Here is an 18,635-nt window from a genome sequence, read left to right as displayed (position 1 = left end):
ACATCAGACGGGACAATAAAAGTACACACACCATGCGCTGTACATAAAACTAAATTCTTTAAGCTTCGATCGCCTTGCCTTGATTTCGACGACCAGCGCAACAAGCGCGAACAGCTTGACGTTTCCACCAGCAAATGTACAATCCCAAAGCGACGACAAAGATGACGACAATGACAATGACAGCAATAAGCCACTTTTCGATGGGATGAGAGCGTGTCACATGAGGACGAGGTTCGGTGATGGATACGTAAGGTGGGTCGTCCACATGATCCAAGCTGAGCTGGTAAGCGACCAAACCTTGGAATGGGGCATTGTAATCCAACGCTACTTCCGTTTGAGCCCAATCGTTTCGTTCATCGTAAAACTTGTCATCCTTATCAGGACCACCCACAATAGCGCCTATACCCCTGAAGCGTTAGGCATCGTTTCATATCCACAATGTTTATATTATGTGCGCGTGTCACTTACCATAGAGGAGATATTTTTCCTCAGGGGGAGATGTGTCAATATTGTTGATATCAGTGCCACCGGATGCACCTGCATGATGTGGGTTGTGTGGCGAGTTCATATGCACACCACAAACATAAGGTGTCAACCTATAATACCAAACAAACCCATAAATGAGCCACCCATCCTTAGCCATCTCGCCACCATGCCATTTGTTACTTACATTCGGTTGTTGCCAAGCATGTAATTAATCTGGTTGGTGGCAAAGCTGGTATAATCGTTCGATTTGGATGAGTCGACCTTGCTGTATATCAGAGCCAACAAGGCAGTATCTTGTGCTGGGACAAGTGCATTATCATCGCTGTATCCGTCACACCATAACAATCCGCCTTTTGTGTAAGAGCAAATATCGCTGCCATGGATAATGTCATCCAACCACTTGATAGCTGCATCGCTGTACTTGCTATTATCATTATCCACTTGGGCTCCAAGGACGAAAGCAGCAATGGATTGGTCGCTCCAATCAGTGAGTGAAATGGGCTGAGTGGCGAGTTTGAATTGATCGAAATAAGAGGATGCCTTATCACGGTAGGTTGAATTACCAGTGGCACGATACAGCCACAAGGCGGCATAAACAAGTTGATTGGTATAGGTGTTGGTAGCGTAATAATCAGCGGATGCAGCAATGGCGGTGGTATATGTTTGCCATGGCTTGGCTGTATCAGCAAAGTTGAAGAGGGATTCAGCATGAGATTGAAGGAGGTCGGCGTAATCGGTGTCGTTGAGTTGATTGCGGAAAAGATACGAGGATGCGGCAAAAGCAGCTGCAGTCTGAGCAGCAACATCGGTGCCTGGTGTGCTGCCATTGATCATGTACGAAGGTCGTGGTTCAGGGATATCCGTATCGGGTCCTAAAGTGGATGGTAACGCGATGATGATGATGAGCCAATTGCATAATCCCCATTGATGTATGCATGCCACTTACCCCAATAATTGTTGTCAATCTCGCCATCACCCACCTAAAGTATATCATCGTGAATGATCCATCATCATCATCATCATCATCATCACTAAAAAGGAGTGCATACCTGGACGTATAACACATCACCTTGGGGATGTGCTTTGATTAACCAATCTGTGCCCCATCGTATCGTATTTCGTAGGTATTCGGTCTGGTTGGCTTTGGTGTATCCATCGTACCATTCGATAGCACCCCATGATAGAAATGCAATTGAGTGTGCAAGTGGTAGCGTAAACTTCAAGTAGTCTCTGGCAACAGTAATGCAAAATAAGTCAACCCCTTGTTTAACATACGCATAGAGGAACACTTTACCCTGCATCGTAGTAGCCACCGGTCAAGTCAATGTCGTGATCGCTGCCGTCATTGAGTCCTGAATCATGTCGCCTGACAATGTAGCAAGTACGATTAGCGAAAAGGAAGAGAGAAAAGGCGTGTCGGTTTCTCGTACCAAGATACTCGGTTGGATGACGGTAATCTTCCACTCCGCTGTGCCTCGTAAAACCACATGGAATCATTCAACAGGGCAACATAGTGTGGATTCGCAGCCTCTTGTGCAAGCACTGTATTGGAACACCATGAGCATATAGTGGTGATGATGAATAATAGTAGAGGTATAGACATGAAGGGAGTGAGTGAGAAAGTGTCGTCCCGACGTTGCTCAAGATGTGCTTTCTTTTTAAACAACCGGTGGCGGAGAGACGACGGGCTCGTTTTGACACTCACATCACCCTCTCCCGTATTGCCGCCTGCAAGGCACACTGCCTTTTATTTCGCCATCCTAATTTTATATGCCTTAAATAGCTTTATCCTTTGTAATCGCTGTTGTCAATGCTCAAGCTTTGTTTTGGTAATTGCATTGCATAACATGTTGCATCAATGTATACATACATACACGCGCATAGTTTTATTAAAAAGCCTACTCCTTTTATCATTATGGTTTCTGATTGATATGCATGGAATGAAAAGATAATGAATGGGGCAATGTTTGTCTTTGAGTATAAAAATAACCTCTTTGGGTTCTTTTTTGCCCAGACCTGTTTATTTGGGAAAACAACAAGCGGCGATCTTCTCGGCAACAACACGCATGGATTACTCAACACACATGTCCCATCACGTCATGTGTCATCCTTGTAACGACAACATCTCCATTGACCCTTCTACTATGTTTATGGTGCTTCCTACTACCAAGGTTTGACTCCTCTTTTAGCATACAAACAGGTACGAGTACCACTCAATGCTGCTTTAAACGTTGCCAATGTCTCATTGTTGAACAATGTTGCTTCACGTAGTACAACCGGTGAGTTTTTTGGGAAAAGCTTGGCACTTGTGGCGTCGTCAGGGTGCATGGTAGCTGTTTCATCAGCAGCACCAATGTTAAACTCCCATTCCTGGCACGTTCCTTTCCTTGAATGCACGTCCCCACTTTATATAAAACATCCTCAATTTGATCAACGTGTTCAATGAGAGCAGATCCAACCATTGTACTCCTCCAATTTTCCATATCACATTTTATTGTCATAAATGGGCCCCCTCTAGTACTAGCACTATAGCTGATGCTGCCGTGAAACCCGAAACCTTGCGAGCAGCTGGAATGTCACAGGCAACGTTGAACAAAGCAGCGCGTATGAGTACTTTGTCATTGTCAAAGTCCATGGTGATACCGTCTTGGTAAAGATCATGCAGTTCTTGGACCAAGGGGCGGAGGTAGTGGTTGATTTGTTCTTTTTCGGGCTCGCGAGGACCTGGCATGACACCAACAAGAATCACGTTCTCCTTTTTGAATCTCAAGTGGCGAGGAAGATTGTTGATCGTCATGTACATTGCACCAACAGAGTATGGGCCCTTCTTGTCGAATGCCTGGAACCAGTCGACATTAAGAGTCAACAGCAAGTGGTACGGGTGGTGCACGAATGGAATGAACTCTGCAGGAGTCGACAAAGGAGAGGGTACTTGCCACCACATGCGACCATCGTATACATCGAACAAAGTGTCTTGGAGAGTTGGACGAATGCGCCAATGCTCAACAAGTGCAAGGTGCGATGGGTCAGGATCAAATGGATAACAATAAAAGAGTAATCGTTCTATCTTATATACGTTTCCTGATCATCCTATATTTTTATTCCCGAGCATACGAGTTATCATTATGTCCATATGTGTCTTTGTTCTATTAAGCCAACAACCAATGCAATGCAACCGTAAAAGTCCGATGTTTGTTTATTAGGAAATATATCGTCATCCCCTGCCAGGTCACTTGTCATATCCAGGAACCCTAAACATGGTTGCGCTTTGAGCGTCTTACATTATGCTGCTTAGCTTTATTAGGTTTAGCTTTGCTACTGTCATTGTTGGCAGTGCTTTTGTTTAAGTTAGGCTTTCCTGCTGGAGCATCATTTGGCCAATGCGTTTCCGATAACCCATTAGTGTGCTAACTTTTGAGAAATTCCTTGCTGGTGTCCAAGTGCCATCATCTTCGGTATCCCCATCCCATCTTACTTTGTATTCATTCATTCCCGGTGCGACTTGCTTATGAGCTACGATGACTTTGACAACGTATACCTCCTCGTCACATGATGGAATTACTTCATCACTCGTTATGAGCTTTAACGCTGAGGGAGGATAATTCTTTTCAACCGATGGATGCATTCTATGTTTTGATCCACAATAAAAATACGCGTTCTCACCGCCACCGCTATTGTCAACGTACCTTGTCGTTATCGTTCTTGGTAGGAAATCGATCCCGTCATTACTACTACTGGAGAAATTACCACACACGCACCAAGATTGGTTGATCTCTCATCTGCCAACGATGATGCCACCGTATCCTTGATTCCACTTTAATGCTTGCTTGGTGATAGACAACGTATACATTTTATTGCTTCGCATCATACACCGTATCACGATATCGGAGACAACCATCGAAGCAACAATGGTATGCAAATAGACCCTGCATCCAAGTGCATACCATGCGAGCAATAAGGTGGGATTATGGGATATGGCTACTATGTCAATGTAAATGATAATCGCATAAGAATACTACTATCACACTCTATCATTGTATGTTAACAAGGATACAAAAAATAGGTGGCTACACGAGATTCTACTACCTACGTCTGTAAGCGTGATTATGTGCTACCTGCATTCATTGTTTGTCTCTGGCATCCAATTGTTTTTTGCTGCGGCATCAATACAGAACATGCTTTTGCTGCGACATCTTCCGAATGACTCATAACGTTTTGCAATTGTATACCAAAAGGTAAGCAATCCACATCAACTATTTGTAAACGAGTATCCGTATCCCATCCAAAACCAACATACAATGGGCAAGTGTAATCATCCGAGAACCTGAGTGCTTCGGCGCAATGTCATTTTACATAGTGTCCCTGGAAACCAAATGGAACGTTGGCATGATTTTACCACAAAAGGGCAAGCCGTTTATTCCGCAGCAACATCATCTTCGACCTTTTAAATACTCCTTTCCCACAAGCTTTCCCACACCACCCCAGGTCTTCCTCATGGCTCCTTCCACAGATCTTGTCGACTTTTGTGTACGATTGCCCAAGGTTGAGCTCCATGCCCACATTAACGGCAGCATTAGCCCCAAGACCATGCACCAGTTGATGGATCGGAAAAGAGCCATGGGCACTCTGAATGAGGAGCTTGCTGCTTGGCAGGTTCCTGACAGCTTGGAACGTATTCACGAGTATGTTCATATTCTACATTCAAATGATGAAGCTTGGATTCTGACATGATCTACAGCTTCTTTGCATTGTTCAAGTACATCTATCAACTGACTGAAGATGAGGAAGCGATTCGTATCACAACCCGTAATATCATTGATGAGTTTGCTGCTGATGGTGTCAAGTATCTTGAGTTGAGAACCACCCCACGCAAAAACCAGGCAACAGGTGCTAGTCAACTATGAAAAGGTCACGTTCAATCACTCATAAGGTTTCATCTTTAGGAATGACCAAGGAATCGTATTTGTCTACAGTTTTATCCGTTGTCAATGAACCGCGTGATGATATCATTGTACGCTTGATTGTATCCATTGATCGACGCAACACACTCGAGGAGGCATTTGAAGCTGTTGACCTGGCAACCAAGTTCCGATCTCAAAACGTCGTGGGTATCGATCTCTGTGGTGATGTCAGTAAGGGATCATTTGAAGCACTCAAGCCTGCATTCGATAAAGCCAAGTCCCTTGGTTTCAAGGTCACCTTGCATTTCAACGAGGTACACGTCAATTCTTATCATCCAACCTGTGAGTGATTCTCATGCGAGGACATACGCGTAGATTATGGAAAACATGGTGGAAGCGCCTGCACTCTTAGCATTTGGACCTGATCGCTTGGGCCATGCCACGTTCCTTGACGATGCATCTCGTCAACACATCTATGGCAACAACATCCCAGTCGAGATATGCATGACATCCAATGTGGTGAGCAAAACGGTTGACTCTTATGAAACCCATCACGTCAAGGATCTTCTCAAGGAAAAGCATCCCTTTGTCCTCTGCGTAAGTAGACACGCTCATCTTGTCATTCATCTTGTGTGCTCATTCTTTGTGATTTATAGACTGATGATAAGGGCGTCTTTTTCTCTGATCTCTCAAACGAATTTGTGATATGCGCAAATACTTTCAAGATGAACAAGGAAGAGCTATTTGAATCTTCATACAGAGCCATCGATTATATTTTCGCTGATACCAAGACGAAGGAACACCTTAAACAAGTATGGAACGAATGGCGCATGCAAGAGTTTAATTAGCTTAGTATGATGATGTACACAATGAGCAATAACAAAGAATGTTTATACTATCCCGTTTTTGTTACGAAGCATGAGGGTTTGGGGGATCTAGGACTGATAAAAATTAAATACAAAGTTGAACAATTGGATACGCATGATAGTTATCACCTACACGTTTGTGTTGAGCAAAGTAAGACTGAGTTAGGGAATAAGCAACCAACATCAGCTCCTTGAGGCTTCAATAACATTGTAAGATATAATGATCACGTAAGGTTATACGTACTACGACTTACTTATGACGTGAGATGTTTATCAGTTGAGATGATGGAAGCACACCACCCAATCGGCTGTAAGGTGGTAGGCGATGTGAGGGTACTTCGTCGTGAAGCATGTGAGTTGATCCATATAAAGCAGTGGCAAAGGTTGCTTGAAGATCTCTTGAACGCGTGGTGTATTTATGTCTTCGTGGTACGCACATTGGGTTGATACATCATATCTCGACAACTATGAACACGTATAAGCCCTAGTTCTTACATGCTGCTTGCAGACATCTCTCATATCCTGTTGCCTCCCGGTGGGTCTCAATTCGCCATTTTTCAGGTATATGAGGCCTGCTTGTGACATTCGCCAGGATTAAGTGATACTGTGGATCTGACCACGTGTCAACCAATAATACCATCCAGGTATTCCAAACCTGTAAATCTTCTTAAGCTCTGTAGGCCTTCGTTTTTCTTCTGGTGTGGTGTAGCTTGTAGCTTTTGTTGTCATTTTGGTCATATGGAGCGCATACGCAACTTATGCCACCAACAAAGGAGTCCCAAGTTTCCCATCAGACTGAGGTTGCCTTTTGCCTATAAATGTACAAGGCATCCTTTTAATAACGTTTATCAATATATACAATGATGGTTATACCTACCACAAAGGCTCCATCGAGGAACGCAGTCAAATGTCATTAAACAGCGATGAGCACACCAAGCAATGAAGTGAGCTACATAGATGAATGTATGAGTACCTCATTTTGGGATCACATGATAAAGACTATCATTGAGACTTACCAAAGGGCATTGATGAGGATGTGAATACAAGTAGAAAGAAGGCCGTATGATAGTGTCGATAACAACAGCCTTGTTTATATATCAATGGGCGTGGGAATTATTGTTTTGATGGATCAAACTGATAAAGTGGTCAAGCATCTTGGAGCACAATCAACAGCTGATACACAAATCCACCTACATCTTGAAAGGGTTTCATTCCATGTCATGTGAGTCAACAGGAAGAATGAATGTCATCCATCATCATGTCATAAATGATATGCATACCCTACCAATGACCCGGTGCCCGTATTGGATTGCAAACTAAAGTACCATTATCGGTTAAACAAATAGGATTTCTCGCATGACGTGTGATACATACCTGTGTTCTTCCCTTCCGCATGTCCGCGATTCGTCAACGATGGACACGTCCTGCCAAATTACTGCTAGGAACAGCCTTCATCGGAGCAACTGTATACACCTACGATGCACATTCCGAAGCTCAACTACTGCAGCGCACCATGCGTACTTTTTATAATGGCATTGCTCTCGCCATCGACTACAAGCTCAACTTCCGACCAAGCATGGATGTCAAAGGCGCATCACGCATCGAGTCACTTCATGAACGAGTAGCCAACCGCATATTCGATGTGTTTGAACGCAACGGTGGATTGTATATCAAGATTGGTCAAGTTGTTGGCACACAATCTGCCATATTACCAGTAGCCTATCAGCGTCGTGCCAGACGATTATACGATGCAGCACCCGCATTACCTTTTGAGGTCATTGAACGCGTCTTTCGTGAGGATTTTGATGGGAAATATCCATGCCACGTCTTTTCAGAATTCGAGATTATGCCCATTGCATCAGCTTCAGTGGCACAAGTTCATCGCGCTCGTTTGCATACAGGAGAAGTCGTTGCCGTCAAGATCCAAAAACCAGCCATCCTTCAGCAAATGGATTGGGACCTAAGAGCATTCCGCATTCTACTCTACATTTATGAAAAGCTCTTTGATTTGCCATTGTCATGGTCATCCGATTACATCGAAAAGCATATTCGCATGGAGGCTGACTTTGTATCAGAAGCACGGTAAATGCACGCAAAGGAAAGATTGATCGGAGTATACGTTATTCATGCAACATTCTATATAGCAACGCGACGTTGGCATGGAAACACTTTCAAGAGGAACCAAGCTTGAAGGATCGCGTCTACGTCCCCAAAGGTAGAGATGTTGGATTACATGTGAAATCATATAGCCTCGTAACAATGAACATTATATTCATAGTGTATCCCGAGCTTAGCTCAAAGCGGGTACTTGTCACCGAATGGGTCGACGGTGTCCAACTTACCGATATGGAACGTCTCAAGGAGAGGAAGCTTGATTTGGAAAAAGCCATGCACACAACCATCGAGGCATTTTCCAGTCAAATCTTTAGGAGCGGATTTGTCCATGGTAAGGAAATCTGATTACTACTATAATGCCGCATATTAAAAAAGCTGCTGTATTACTCTAGGCGATCCTCATCCAGGCAATGTACTTGTAAGACGGCACCCCACCAATCATCGTGATGTACAAGTGGTTATTATCGATCATGGTCTTTATATCCAAGAATCTGAAAAGTGAGTTTCTTAAAAGCAATCAGGGCGAGATAATTGACCATGGCATCATAGGTTCCGATTGCAGTACTGTAAACTTTGGGAGGCTCTCTTTCTCTTGGATATGAATACAATGAACCGCATATGCAAAGAATGGGTATGGGTATTAACCAAACTTTGGTCGCGTTGGCTTGTTCACTGAGGTTGCTATGTATAGGGCATACAAGACGCAAACATGTTCGCATCCATCACGCTTCAAAAGCCCTTCAATCCTGGCAAAGCTGTACATCTTGGGAAGACAAATGTAGACATGAAGGATATTTATGAGCTGCAAGTATCACTCAAGGAGCACATCAAGGACTTTCTCAAAGATCAATCACTTTTCCCTCGAGAGCTTATTTTTATTTCACGCAACATGAACATTGTCCGTGCCAACAACAAATCTATTGGCAGCCCTGTGAACCGTATCAATGTCATGGCAAGATGGGCCCTCTATGGTCTGGCGAAGAGCAAACAAGATGTTGACTACGCTACTATACCAGTTCGACAACGCATCGAAGACTATGTTCGCACGACATGGAACCTGTGTCTTTTTGAAAGCACTTTGTTTGCCATGACCATGAGCTTTTGGCTTGTGCGAATTCGAGATAGTATCAGCAAGGTACTCTTTGGGACCGATGGTCAAGGATTTGAAGCTGTGCTGGATCAAAAACTCAAGGATCAGGTAAATGTCTTACACTCACAGCTACCGCTTGGCCTTTTTTAACTTTATGCGTATGTCTAGCTTCAACAACAATTTGGTATCACAATTGACGAATCCATTTTCGACGCATAATCACTCCAATCTTCAACACGTATGTAGTATCCGTTTTAGAGTAGATCGCTTCTAGAGTATAATACAGCTGGGATAATTTGTTACACCATGGGCCTTTGTTGAGGATTGTCGCCATGCACCTTTGTAAGCTAAAATAGGAAGCTTTATCAAAGATAATGATAGAATTGTGAACTCATATGACGAAAAAGTTGTTGTCATCATTGCATACCAAAACGCTCGCAATAGCAAATGCATCACATGCATTTGCAGAAATCAACCAGCCTTCATCAAGTTCGCTGGCAGGCTCAAAGCATACAGGATGGATCCAAAAGATAACAAGCTTGTTTATCCACATGATTTCGGCATGCATGAATGACAATGGACACTGGTAGTCCGCTTGCATGAACCAACAATGAATACATTTTTTTGTTGGTTCATCACAACCTCCTTTTTGGATCCTAATGCTCATTGTCCACCTAATCATAAATACCACTCTTCATCACACATACCACCAGCAACTCTCTCTTCAATATTCTTCAAACGTCATGGCTCGTCGCAGGCAAAGACAACAAGAATGGGACCTTGAACAGCTTCATCAACGTGATCCCTACCAAGATCTTGTACAAATCTTGCAAGAAGGCTTCTTTGAAAGCCAAATAGATGTTCCGTTTGACATCCTAAGAACCACCATTGATCGGCTCGTGGTGCAACAACAAGAAAACGAGACTTGGCAAATGCTTGATGCTCTTCTCCATCTTTCCCGTGTTCCCCTTTTCAGTAATGATGACGCTTTAGTGGCAGCCTTAACTGCTATGGAGGCGGTTCAAGATGACGTTGCTGTGCCAAACGAAACAAGATATTACATACGATCGATGGAGTTCACAAGGGAGGAATTTCAACAAGCCATTCAGCAATATCGAAACGACTACGCTGCTGACACCCTGTTTGCCGACCATTTGATCAATCTACTTCAAGAGCATCCAACCGAGCTTTTAGTTTTTGTACGTTACGTTGGTGCAACTGGTGATGATACGCCCCTTGGACGTCTTCAGCATGATCTTGATGTCGCACATCAAGGTGGGCGCCGTTTCAGCAATTTCACAATGACTATACGCCAACTGTTTCCGCAAAAGGCTTTCCAAGTGTACCATATACCTCTACTTGCTACTGCCGGTGTTTTTGGTCAACCTGGTCCCCAATCCGCTGAGCTGGATGCTATTGAGCGAATCCTCATACACCTACTGGATCGTCAATGCTTGATCAATAGTCAACCCGGTGGCTTCTACATTTCCTATACCAGCAATGAAAACGATTTGAACCTCTTGGCTCAAGTCAATGCACCAAACGCACTTGCATATCTTGTGGCACCCGACAACATTGAAAACATAAGACACGTCGATCAGCAACTCTTGGATTCTTTCCAAGCTTATCGCACTGAACTTGCTGGTGTGGATCAAGTCATGGCAGACCGCATCACCAATGATCATTTGGAATTATTTGCTCATCAAGCTTTGCCTCACGCCAACCGTTTTCATCAAGTCAATGAAGAAACTGCCATAGTGCCTTTCATGATAGTTGGCAAGGATAATACGATCCAAGACTTTTCTTTGCAGCGAGGCTTTTTTGAAGGATCACGTTCTGGGACCATCACAGGAGACCTCATGAGGATGGCACTAAACGGCATGCAAGGCCAACCTTTGGAAAACCACCTCGATCTCCAATTACAAATACCATGCTTTGGAGACCTATGGCCGATACCGAAACAAGACTATTTTTGGGAGTTGCATACACAATCATTATCACGTATGTTGGCGTACATCAATCCAGCGGTGATGATGACTTGTGGATTCGACGTTGCTCGTGTAGCCATATCAAACTTCCACGACAGGTATGGAGTATATGCAAATAAGTGTTACCTTATATCTAATATTGTGTTATAGATATTCGCTCTCAAGTCCCAGATACAGAGACATTGTTGGTGTACCCATGATTATAAACCACGATGCCACATTTTCGTATGAGAATGAGCCTGAAGGAGAGGAGCCACAGCAAGGATGGTGCGTTGTTATTCCACATATGGATCCAGGAACGGCCAACTACGGAAGCGTAGATCCAAGGATTCTCAGAATGATGTTTTTATGCTGGATTCGAACCCTACTATTGGTAGACACGGCAATCAACATTGCTGCTGATTCACCCCATCCAACCGGTTCACAAGCGTTTGCCCAGCAATTATTGGCCGAATGGCAAAATCGGGAACCTGCTGCTCTATCAGCTGCAATTGATCAGGCGCGCGAACAACTCAACCAATTCCGTTCAGATGCTCAAGCAGGTATTTGAAGCTTATGATTCTTTTATTCACATGTACATGAAATAACATACTTTTATTATAGACCGCTATAGAGCACTATTACAGAGAAACGAAGGCCTGCCTGTTGGCCTTGGCGCGCGTGCAATTGGAGAAACCTCAAGAAGGACGTTGCTGGAAAAATTCCAGCGGTATGGTTGGGCCGAAGGGGCAAATGGATCAAATGCTCGAGTCCAGCACTACGTACGACTCACAAGATATCAATGGCCAGAGCTACTCAGTTGCCCAAGCTATACGACGGATCGACAGGCTTTCCGAGATTGGTTTGTCAATCATCTTGCACAAGGCACCAACGTCATGCAATCCATTTTGAGAAAGGCTCAAGAAGAAAACATACAGCCTATCGGTGACCTTACAGCTATGCAAGTCCACTATCTATTGACGCGATGTCAACCACCACCGAATTGGGAACAAGGAGATGATACATGGATGCTGATTGAAGATTTACGGGAAGCTGCAATGGAAGCTGCTCGTATCCGATTCAGAGAGAAATGGGGTGGACCCACTCAAGCTAATATCGAAGTATGGCGTCAAAGGAGAAACGACTATCTTGCTCGTCAAGGCAACATTGCGTATGCAACGTTCAACATGTGTCGTGTCAGGGTTTCCAGTACAAAAGCTCGGTTGCGTGTCATCATCAACGGCCAGCAAGTGTACCTTGCTGACGGCATTTATGTCCCCGGCATCACCAATGGCATTCGATTTATTGATTACGATCCCATGGAGCAGCCAAATGGCCTCATCATTCGAGATGAATTTGGAAACATCCTACCCAACGCTCAGCGACCATACATCATCTGGGACCATTGGCTCTTGCGCATTGCACCGAACGTGTACTTTGTTACTTTTCAACGTACAGTGGAAGAACATGGACGGCAACTACGACAAGAGATCCAGGATCAACTTGCTTTGGACGAACCTTTTACTTATGAACGCATCTTGGGCTTATATTGGCAACAAGTATGTCAGGGCCAAGCAAGAGTGGTGTACACCAAGAGAGGAAGAGTACCAGCCGATGCACCCGATGACAGTTATATCGCCGATACTATACGAGCGGTACTGGCGACGAATGCCATTGGCATGGAGAATTTAGTTTGGGAACATCTCCTCTCAAACGAGGATAGATACTTGTAAGTATTTTGATATTGAACGACTTTCAAGATACTAATCATCCTTTTTCGTATTCTCTTTAGTCACACAATCAAACCCATATTGCAAAGGATGATGCAAGCACGCGATGAAGGTTTGCAAATCACAAAAGTTCCTCGACGATATGCCCATATGTCTCCTCACGGGATATACAATTTAGCAGCATACGTCCCTGCTCCTCAACCTTAGAGCTTTTCTTTTTTCCTTTCTTCTTTCTTTTTCCTTTCTTCTTTCTTTTTTCTTTCTTTTCATCATTTGCAATTGAAGTAGTACTTGTCACTTTTGATAATAAACATTGATCACTCGCTTTCATGATCTTATCTTAGTATATTTTTTGCCGATAATGGATGGAAGAAAATGGCACGAGTAACTTGGATGGGTTGTGGTAGCTAAGCAAATGGGGAAGGTTGGGTAGCAGATCAACGAGCGTCGTTGAGTCTGAAATGGAATCATAAATCATGCGTAATGCTCTTGTGGAAACATTCTTCTCTCTTCTTTTGACACTTGACACTTAATGAGCAGCCGGCATCCCACATGCAAGCCCTTAACCAACGTAATGGAGGACGCCTCGAAGGACAAATCTTAGGGTCAGCCACACGGTCAATGCTGCAACAATCAAACCTACCATGGAGTACCTGATCAGCAGTAGCTTCGCCTTCACAATCAATGGCACCTTTTGTACGTCGAGCGAACAACAACAAGCAGGTTAGAATGGAGGATACAGTGCACCGCAATTCACCAATTGCTGAACTACCTTTTAATATCTAGTGGTGTCAGTATGAGATCAATGACAAGGCTCCACAGTGTTATTTGGGTTGGCATGGGATCGCTCTGAGATATGGGATATGATCACAACAAAGATACGATGAGAATCAATATATCTTAGTTCTTCTACTATTTTTCAGCTACAATTACAATACGCTATATAAACTTGGTCTTTGTGTCATTATATTATGTGAGGATGTTGGGGTATACGAAGTGATGGATGGGATTGATGCAATCGTTGGATGATGAACCTTCGGTTGGTAGGCATGAATGTTGCTAGTGATGTCCTCTTGTGTAATATGCGGTGTCGTTGTGGTATCTTAGCTTGTCATGTTGCATAGTGACGATTGTTGGTGGTTCTTGAAATACGGCAGGCTCTTTATTCGCTATATGACATCAACGCCGGGTCTCATGTTCTACAACTCTCTTACAATTATTGTATTGCATCACTGCGTTTGCGTATACCCATTTTGTGGTATTTGATACATTGTACGCTCAAAAATCTACCGACTCGATCGAAGGAGGGTGCAATGCAGAAAACAAGGTGGATGCATGGTATTTCTTCCACGCTTGGGTAATTACTATGTAGCCCTGTATTCAACCATGACCATCACACGGACCATTATGGTTCCATTAAACGCATAAGTCCCATTATCATTTCCCTTATATCTTTCGCATAATGTAAATAAGCATTTGTCTAATTGTCTTCCACCTTTGTCGCTGTTAATTTCTTGTTCTTATCTTGTCGCTTGAAATCTGATAATCTTGCATAGACGCGTTGTTGATCCCGTGTACCCACAGCTCTTCTACTATCCGATTACCTAGTCGTATCACTTATCATGTAGCTCTTGTCTTTGTTCCTTGTTCACATTGGCTTGTATTGATTAGGTTAGTGGTATGCTCATCCAGGTACATCTTGAGCTGATGTTTTCATTCTTGTGCATGAACCTGGAGGGGTGTGGCAGCTATCATGACAGAATAAAAAAGAAACTATCATAGCCTTTCTTCCATTCGTTCAAATAAACACCATTCCTCAATATCTATTACCTAATTATTGTTAAAGGTCCCAGAGCATGAATACAAGGTAGTAGAAGATGATGCATCGATGCATAATGCCAAAAAATAGCCATCTTTACTACGAAATCACGTGACCCACATAACAATTCGGTGCAAAACTTGACAAAACTCGTCTTTGCAAACAGTGAGATTCGAACTCACGCCTCTCTCGAGACCACGACCTGAACGTGGCACCTTAGACCGCTCGGTCATGTTTGCCTTCGAAGGTTTTTGTATCAAACAAGCAAGATCTAGAACCAAACTACCAAATTGGGGAGGTTAAAGAAGTGATCCTAGCGATTTGAGGTAAATTAGAGGATGTAGCGGAGTATTGCAGCTATTCAACAGCGTTTACGCATTATTTTTATGGGAGGTGAAGGTTGAGCAATTTGCGATCAAAAGAATGGTATCATGTCTTAGGTATTACGAGGGGTGGGTCCTCTGTTAAATTTCGATCCCAGCTTTGGCTTGGGCACCACCCCTTAGCCTTTATAATCAGGTGTGCATCGTAATGATAAATGACCTTTGGGTCATGCATCGATACGTCTTCTTTTATTGCTATCGTGATTCTTGTCTAGCTTACGTATCTATGTTTTCGTCAAACAGGCTAAGGGTAAGACGATTTGTAACATTATGCTATGATGATGATGGGAAGAATGTGATAAAGGATTACAATTGTTGTCTAATCGACGTATACAGAAAAGAAGAAAGTATACTATGTCCTTTGAGGATCTGGGTAATGTCGTATTCATAATCTAGGCTGGTTTACAATCACTATGTCAAGAATGGATGGGATCATACCAGAGGATGTGCATTTAACCAAGGAGAATGCTCTATTATCGATATCTCTTATAACAACCAACCGGTTGTTGTTGATTCATCATTATCATGTAAAGTGTAAAATGGCACACACCCTTTTGCTGTACGTGAGGATCATTTCTTTTATTTAATTACGTGTCCCTATTGTCTATCGTGAGGGTAATGATGATGATGGGTGATGATGATGATGGGGTGGATGGTGTATGTGGGGTCATTGAGTGGCCTCAGTGTAATAGCAGTAGGGGATTTAAACTTGGGGACGGTAGCTCCATGACTTGAAACAACGCTTTCCCTTCTCTTTCTCCCTCCTCTACTTTTATCGCCATTAACGACATCCCGATCAAGGTAATGTATTATAAAAGAGTGCTCTTGTTGGCTGTGAGGTATTGAATGGACATGCATAGTCAGGGAGTGAGCGTGTCCAAATGCTGAGGAATGGAGCGTGGTGGGTGGTTGGTTGTTGCCATGGCGATATCGTTGCTTCCTCTTGTTCGTCGCTATTCCCGCTCTACGCTTGGTGTCAACAGGTACATTCAGAGACCAATGTTGCAGCAGAACTTGTTCCATTGACGTGTTAGCTTGTATAGAGGGCAAGTTTGGTCTCAAGACATTGGCTGGTTTGGCGTTTTGTTTCGGCTCAACAACACTACAGCATGGTTTTCGGTTTCCAGTAACCACCAACAACGGGTCTTTATGAATATGGAGAAGGTAATTGCAATGAAACAAACAATGAAAAGGGCGTGATTGGATGTGTGTGCTAATAATGAATTCAATAGGTTTTTCGTTCAGGCAATCCAGCTTTGGGCATCAGCATCATCATCTCTTTGGGTTCAAGTCCCAGCCTGTATCACGTGGCCGCTGCGTCGCTCTGCACTAGCCAAGTGTGCTGGAAAAGCTTCTTGGAACGCGTCCAGGGCTCTATTGGCCTGTGTTTGAGTTGATGGGTCGATGACGATGAGTTTTTGGCAGAGCATGGTCACCGTGTTGAGGTAAAAGGGGATTTGCAACAGCTTGTGAATGTGTTTAACCAACACGTTATTCTCGTGATAGGCTCGTTCTTTCCCTTGAGGATTTCTTTTCATGAGGTGGGAAATGATTGGAAGGATTGGGGATCATTCTTTCTTTGGAGAGGATGAATGAGGACACCTATGAGCCTGGACTCTACGTAAGTGATATCCTTCCTTGCCATGGATCGAACTGGCCTTGCGTGATTCGTGCAGTGCTTTCTCAAGAACAAGGGATCGCCCGACGTTGCTCGTATGGTGGTGATTTGGTTTGTGAATTCCTTCTGATTTGCTTTCTTCCTTAGAGAGGATCGCCTAACGGTATACCAAATCGTTATCATTCCGGTACCAGATGGTCTAATTTGCCTGCTTTCTTATTTATAGAGACGACGGTTACGATGATGACGACATTCACAACAATGACAATGATGACGACAACGAGATACAAAAGGAAGCCTGCAAGATCCCATTCTTTTCAACTTGTGTGTTTTTGGATGTTTGGTGTGACGGATGAGATTGAGGACTGGTGACGGTACGAGTAGGAATGATGACGGAGGACGACTACGACGATGGGGGTGGTAATGTACAGTACATAGCAAGATTGCTAGATGAAATAAAGCATTGTTTATTTATTACACGCTTGTTGGAGATTACTAGCTTGTGGATTACTTACTATTGCTTCGAAGATGGAATAATAAAGGTGGTCCGGTTATCGGTCATGCAAGAAGTACAAGGATTTTGTGATACAATAAGGAGGAGTGGGGTGACCTTGAGAGAAAAAGTGAAGAGATCTCTCCATTGAGTTTAAGGATGAGTGACTCATTCAATATGTATACGTATCTTTTTACATATACAAATTGGTTTATGCAGCTCGACTTTCTTCTACATGCAAATGTGATGCATACCTTGACACACCTTCATTATTGGATGCTGTTTACTTACGTACCTTCACAAAAGGCAATCATCATCATCATTCATTTGTGTAGCAACCTGTCAAAGACGTGTTCGTGTAACCACCACGTGCCATTTCACTCAACTCTTCATCTTTCCGTTAATGCAGCCGACACCATCCACTAGGAAAAAGCAACTCCATCACGCTTACAGCATAGGTAAAACATAAACGTGCCTGTATCTCCAAACTTTACAATCAAACGTGGGGTTTTTATTAGAGCAATGTGCTCGGCTTGGCCAACAGCACCTTGTGTGAAAGTTTTACGTTCAATGTCGCAAACAGCCCAAAAAATATTTTTTAGTCGTCGAAAAAAGTTTCAAGAGGTCGACCCCCGGATCCAGTTTGGCTGGTAGCGACATTGCGAAATCTGGGTTTGGCCACCTTGATTGTGAAACTTACACACAAGGTGCAGTTGGCCAAGCCGAGCACATTGTTCTATCAAAGACCCCACGTTTCATTGTAAAGTTTGGAGATAAAGGCACCTTTATGTTTGTAAGCGTGATGCTATATGAGAAGTGGTCTTTGTTCATTGTCAAGTAGTTGGACCCTGGCAGAGCAAAAGATGCAGAAGGACCTCTTTGGGTAACTCAGCTAAAAAGTCAGGACTTCAGGGACAATGCATGAAAGGTACGCAACCCTCACTTTTATGTCATACATTGGCAGCTAGTAGCCACTTTTATCCACTCATCATTGTTGCGAGATCCACTGCATGGGAACGATGCCCCTGCTCTAGACATTCATTTCCATGATTAAAGTAGGTTGATCCGAGCTGATTTGGTTGAGTTACGCTCACACAAGATTACGTCGGTTGAGCTACATCGAGCGTGCTTTATGTCCAGAGTGATGTAATCTCTCTTTGACCGCAG

The 18,635-nt window shown here is 43.5% G+C and overlaps 4 protein-coding genes and 1 pseudogene across 5 annotated transcripts; 3 read left to right on the top strand and 2 right to left on the bottom strand.

Annotated features, from left to right (window-relative positions):
• Positions 1 to 58: 58 nt before the first annotated feature.
• On the bottom strand, positions 59 to 2,089 carry O0I10_012041 (uncharacterized protein; the record flags this gene model as incomplete). Its single annotated transcript, XM_058491988.1, has 7 exons — positions 59 to 399; positions 469 to 596; positions 671 to 1,358; positions 1,433 to 1,466; positions 1,536 to 1,716; positions 1,781 to 1,852; positions 1,917 to 2,089. 7 exons carry the CDS (start codon positions 2,087 to 2,089, stop codon positions 59 to 61), a joined length of 1,617 nt encoding a protein of 538 aa, XP_058337229.1.
• Positions 2,090 to 4,980: 2,891 nt separating this feature from the next.
• On the top strand, positions 4,981 to 6,235 carry O0I10_012039 (adenosine deaminase; the record flags this gene model as incomplete). The annotated part of the gene is made up of 5 exons (XM_058491987.1): positions 4,981 to 5,168; positions 5,225 to 5,373; positions 5,430 to 5,701; positions 5,763 to 5,984; positions 6,044 to 6,235. 5 exons carry the CDS (start codon positions 4,981 to 4,983, stop codon positions 6,233 to 6,235), a joined length of 1,023 nt encoding a protein of 340 aa, XP_058337228.1.
• A 1,411-nt stretch (positions 6,236 to 7,646) lies between these two features.
• On the top strand, positions 7,647 to 9,677 carry O0I10_012038 (uncharacterized protein; the record flags this gene model as incomplete). Its single annotated transcript, XM_058491986.1, has 7 exons — positions 7,647 to 8,335; positions 8,398 to 8,468; positions 8,532 to 8,699; positions 8,761 to 8,866; positions 8,918 to 8,999; positions 9,060 to 9,566; positions 9,627 to 9,677. The coding sequence occupies 7 exons, from the start codon at positions 7,647 to 7,649 to the stop codon at positions 9,675 to 9,677; spliced, it is 1,674 nt and encodes a 557-aa protein (XP_058337227.1).
• Positions 9,678 to 10,528: 851 nt separating this feature from the next.
• On the top strand, positions 10,529 to 13,362 carry O0I10_012037 (uncharacterized protein; the record flags this gene model as incomplete). The annotated part of the gene is made up of 4 exons (XM_058491985.1): positions 10,529 to 11,544; positions 11,597 to 11,988; positions 12,050 to 13,154; positions 13,218 to 13,362. 4 exons carry the CDS (start codon positions 10,529 to 10,531, stop codon positions 13,360 to 13,362), a joined length of 2,658 nt encoding a protein of 885 aa, XP_058337226.1.
• Positions 13,363 to 15,131: 1,769 nt separating this feature from the next.
• O0I10_012036 lies at positions 15,132 to 15,213 on the bottom strand (annotated as a pseudogene). Its single transcript has one exon. The product of its transcript is annotated as a tRNA-OTHER (tRNA).
• Between the last annotated feature and the right edge of the window lie 3,422 nt (positions 15,214 to 18,635).

The sequence above is a fragment of the Lichtheimia ornata genome, assembly GCF_029851405.1.
Source record: "Lichtheimia ornata isolate CBS 291.66 chromosome Unknown scaffold00109, whole genome shotgun sequence".
Lineage (NCBI taxonomy): Eukaryota > Fungi > Mucoromycota > Mucoromycetes > Mucorales > Lichtheimiaceae > Lichtheimia > Lichtheimia ornata.
The sequence above is the reverse complement of the archived record's forward strand: the minus strand, read 5'-3'. Positions and strand labels throughout refer to the sequence as shown.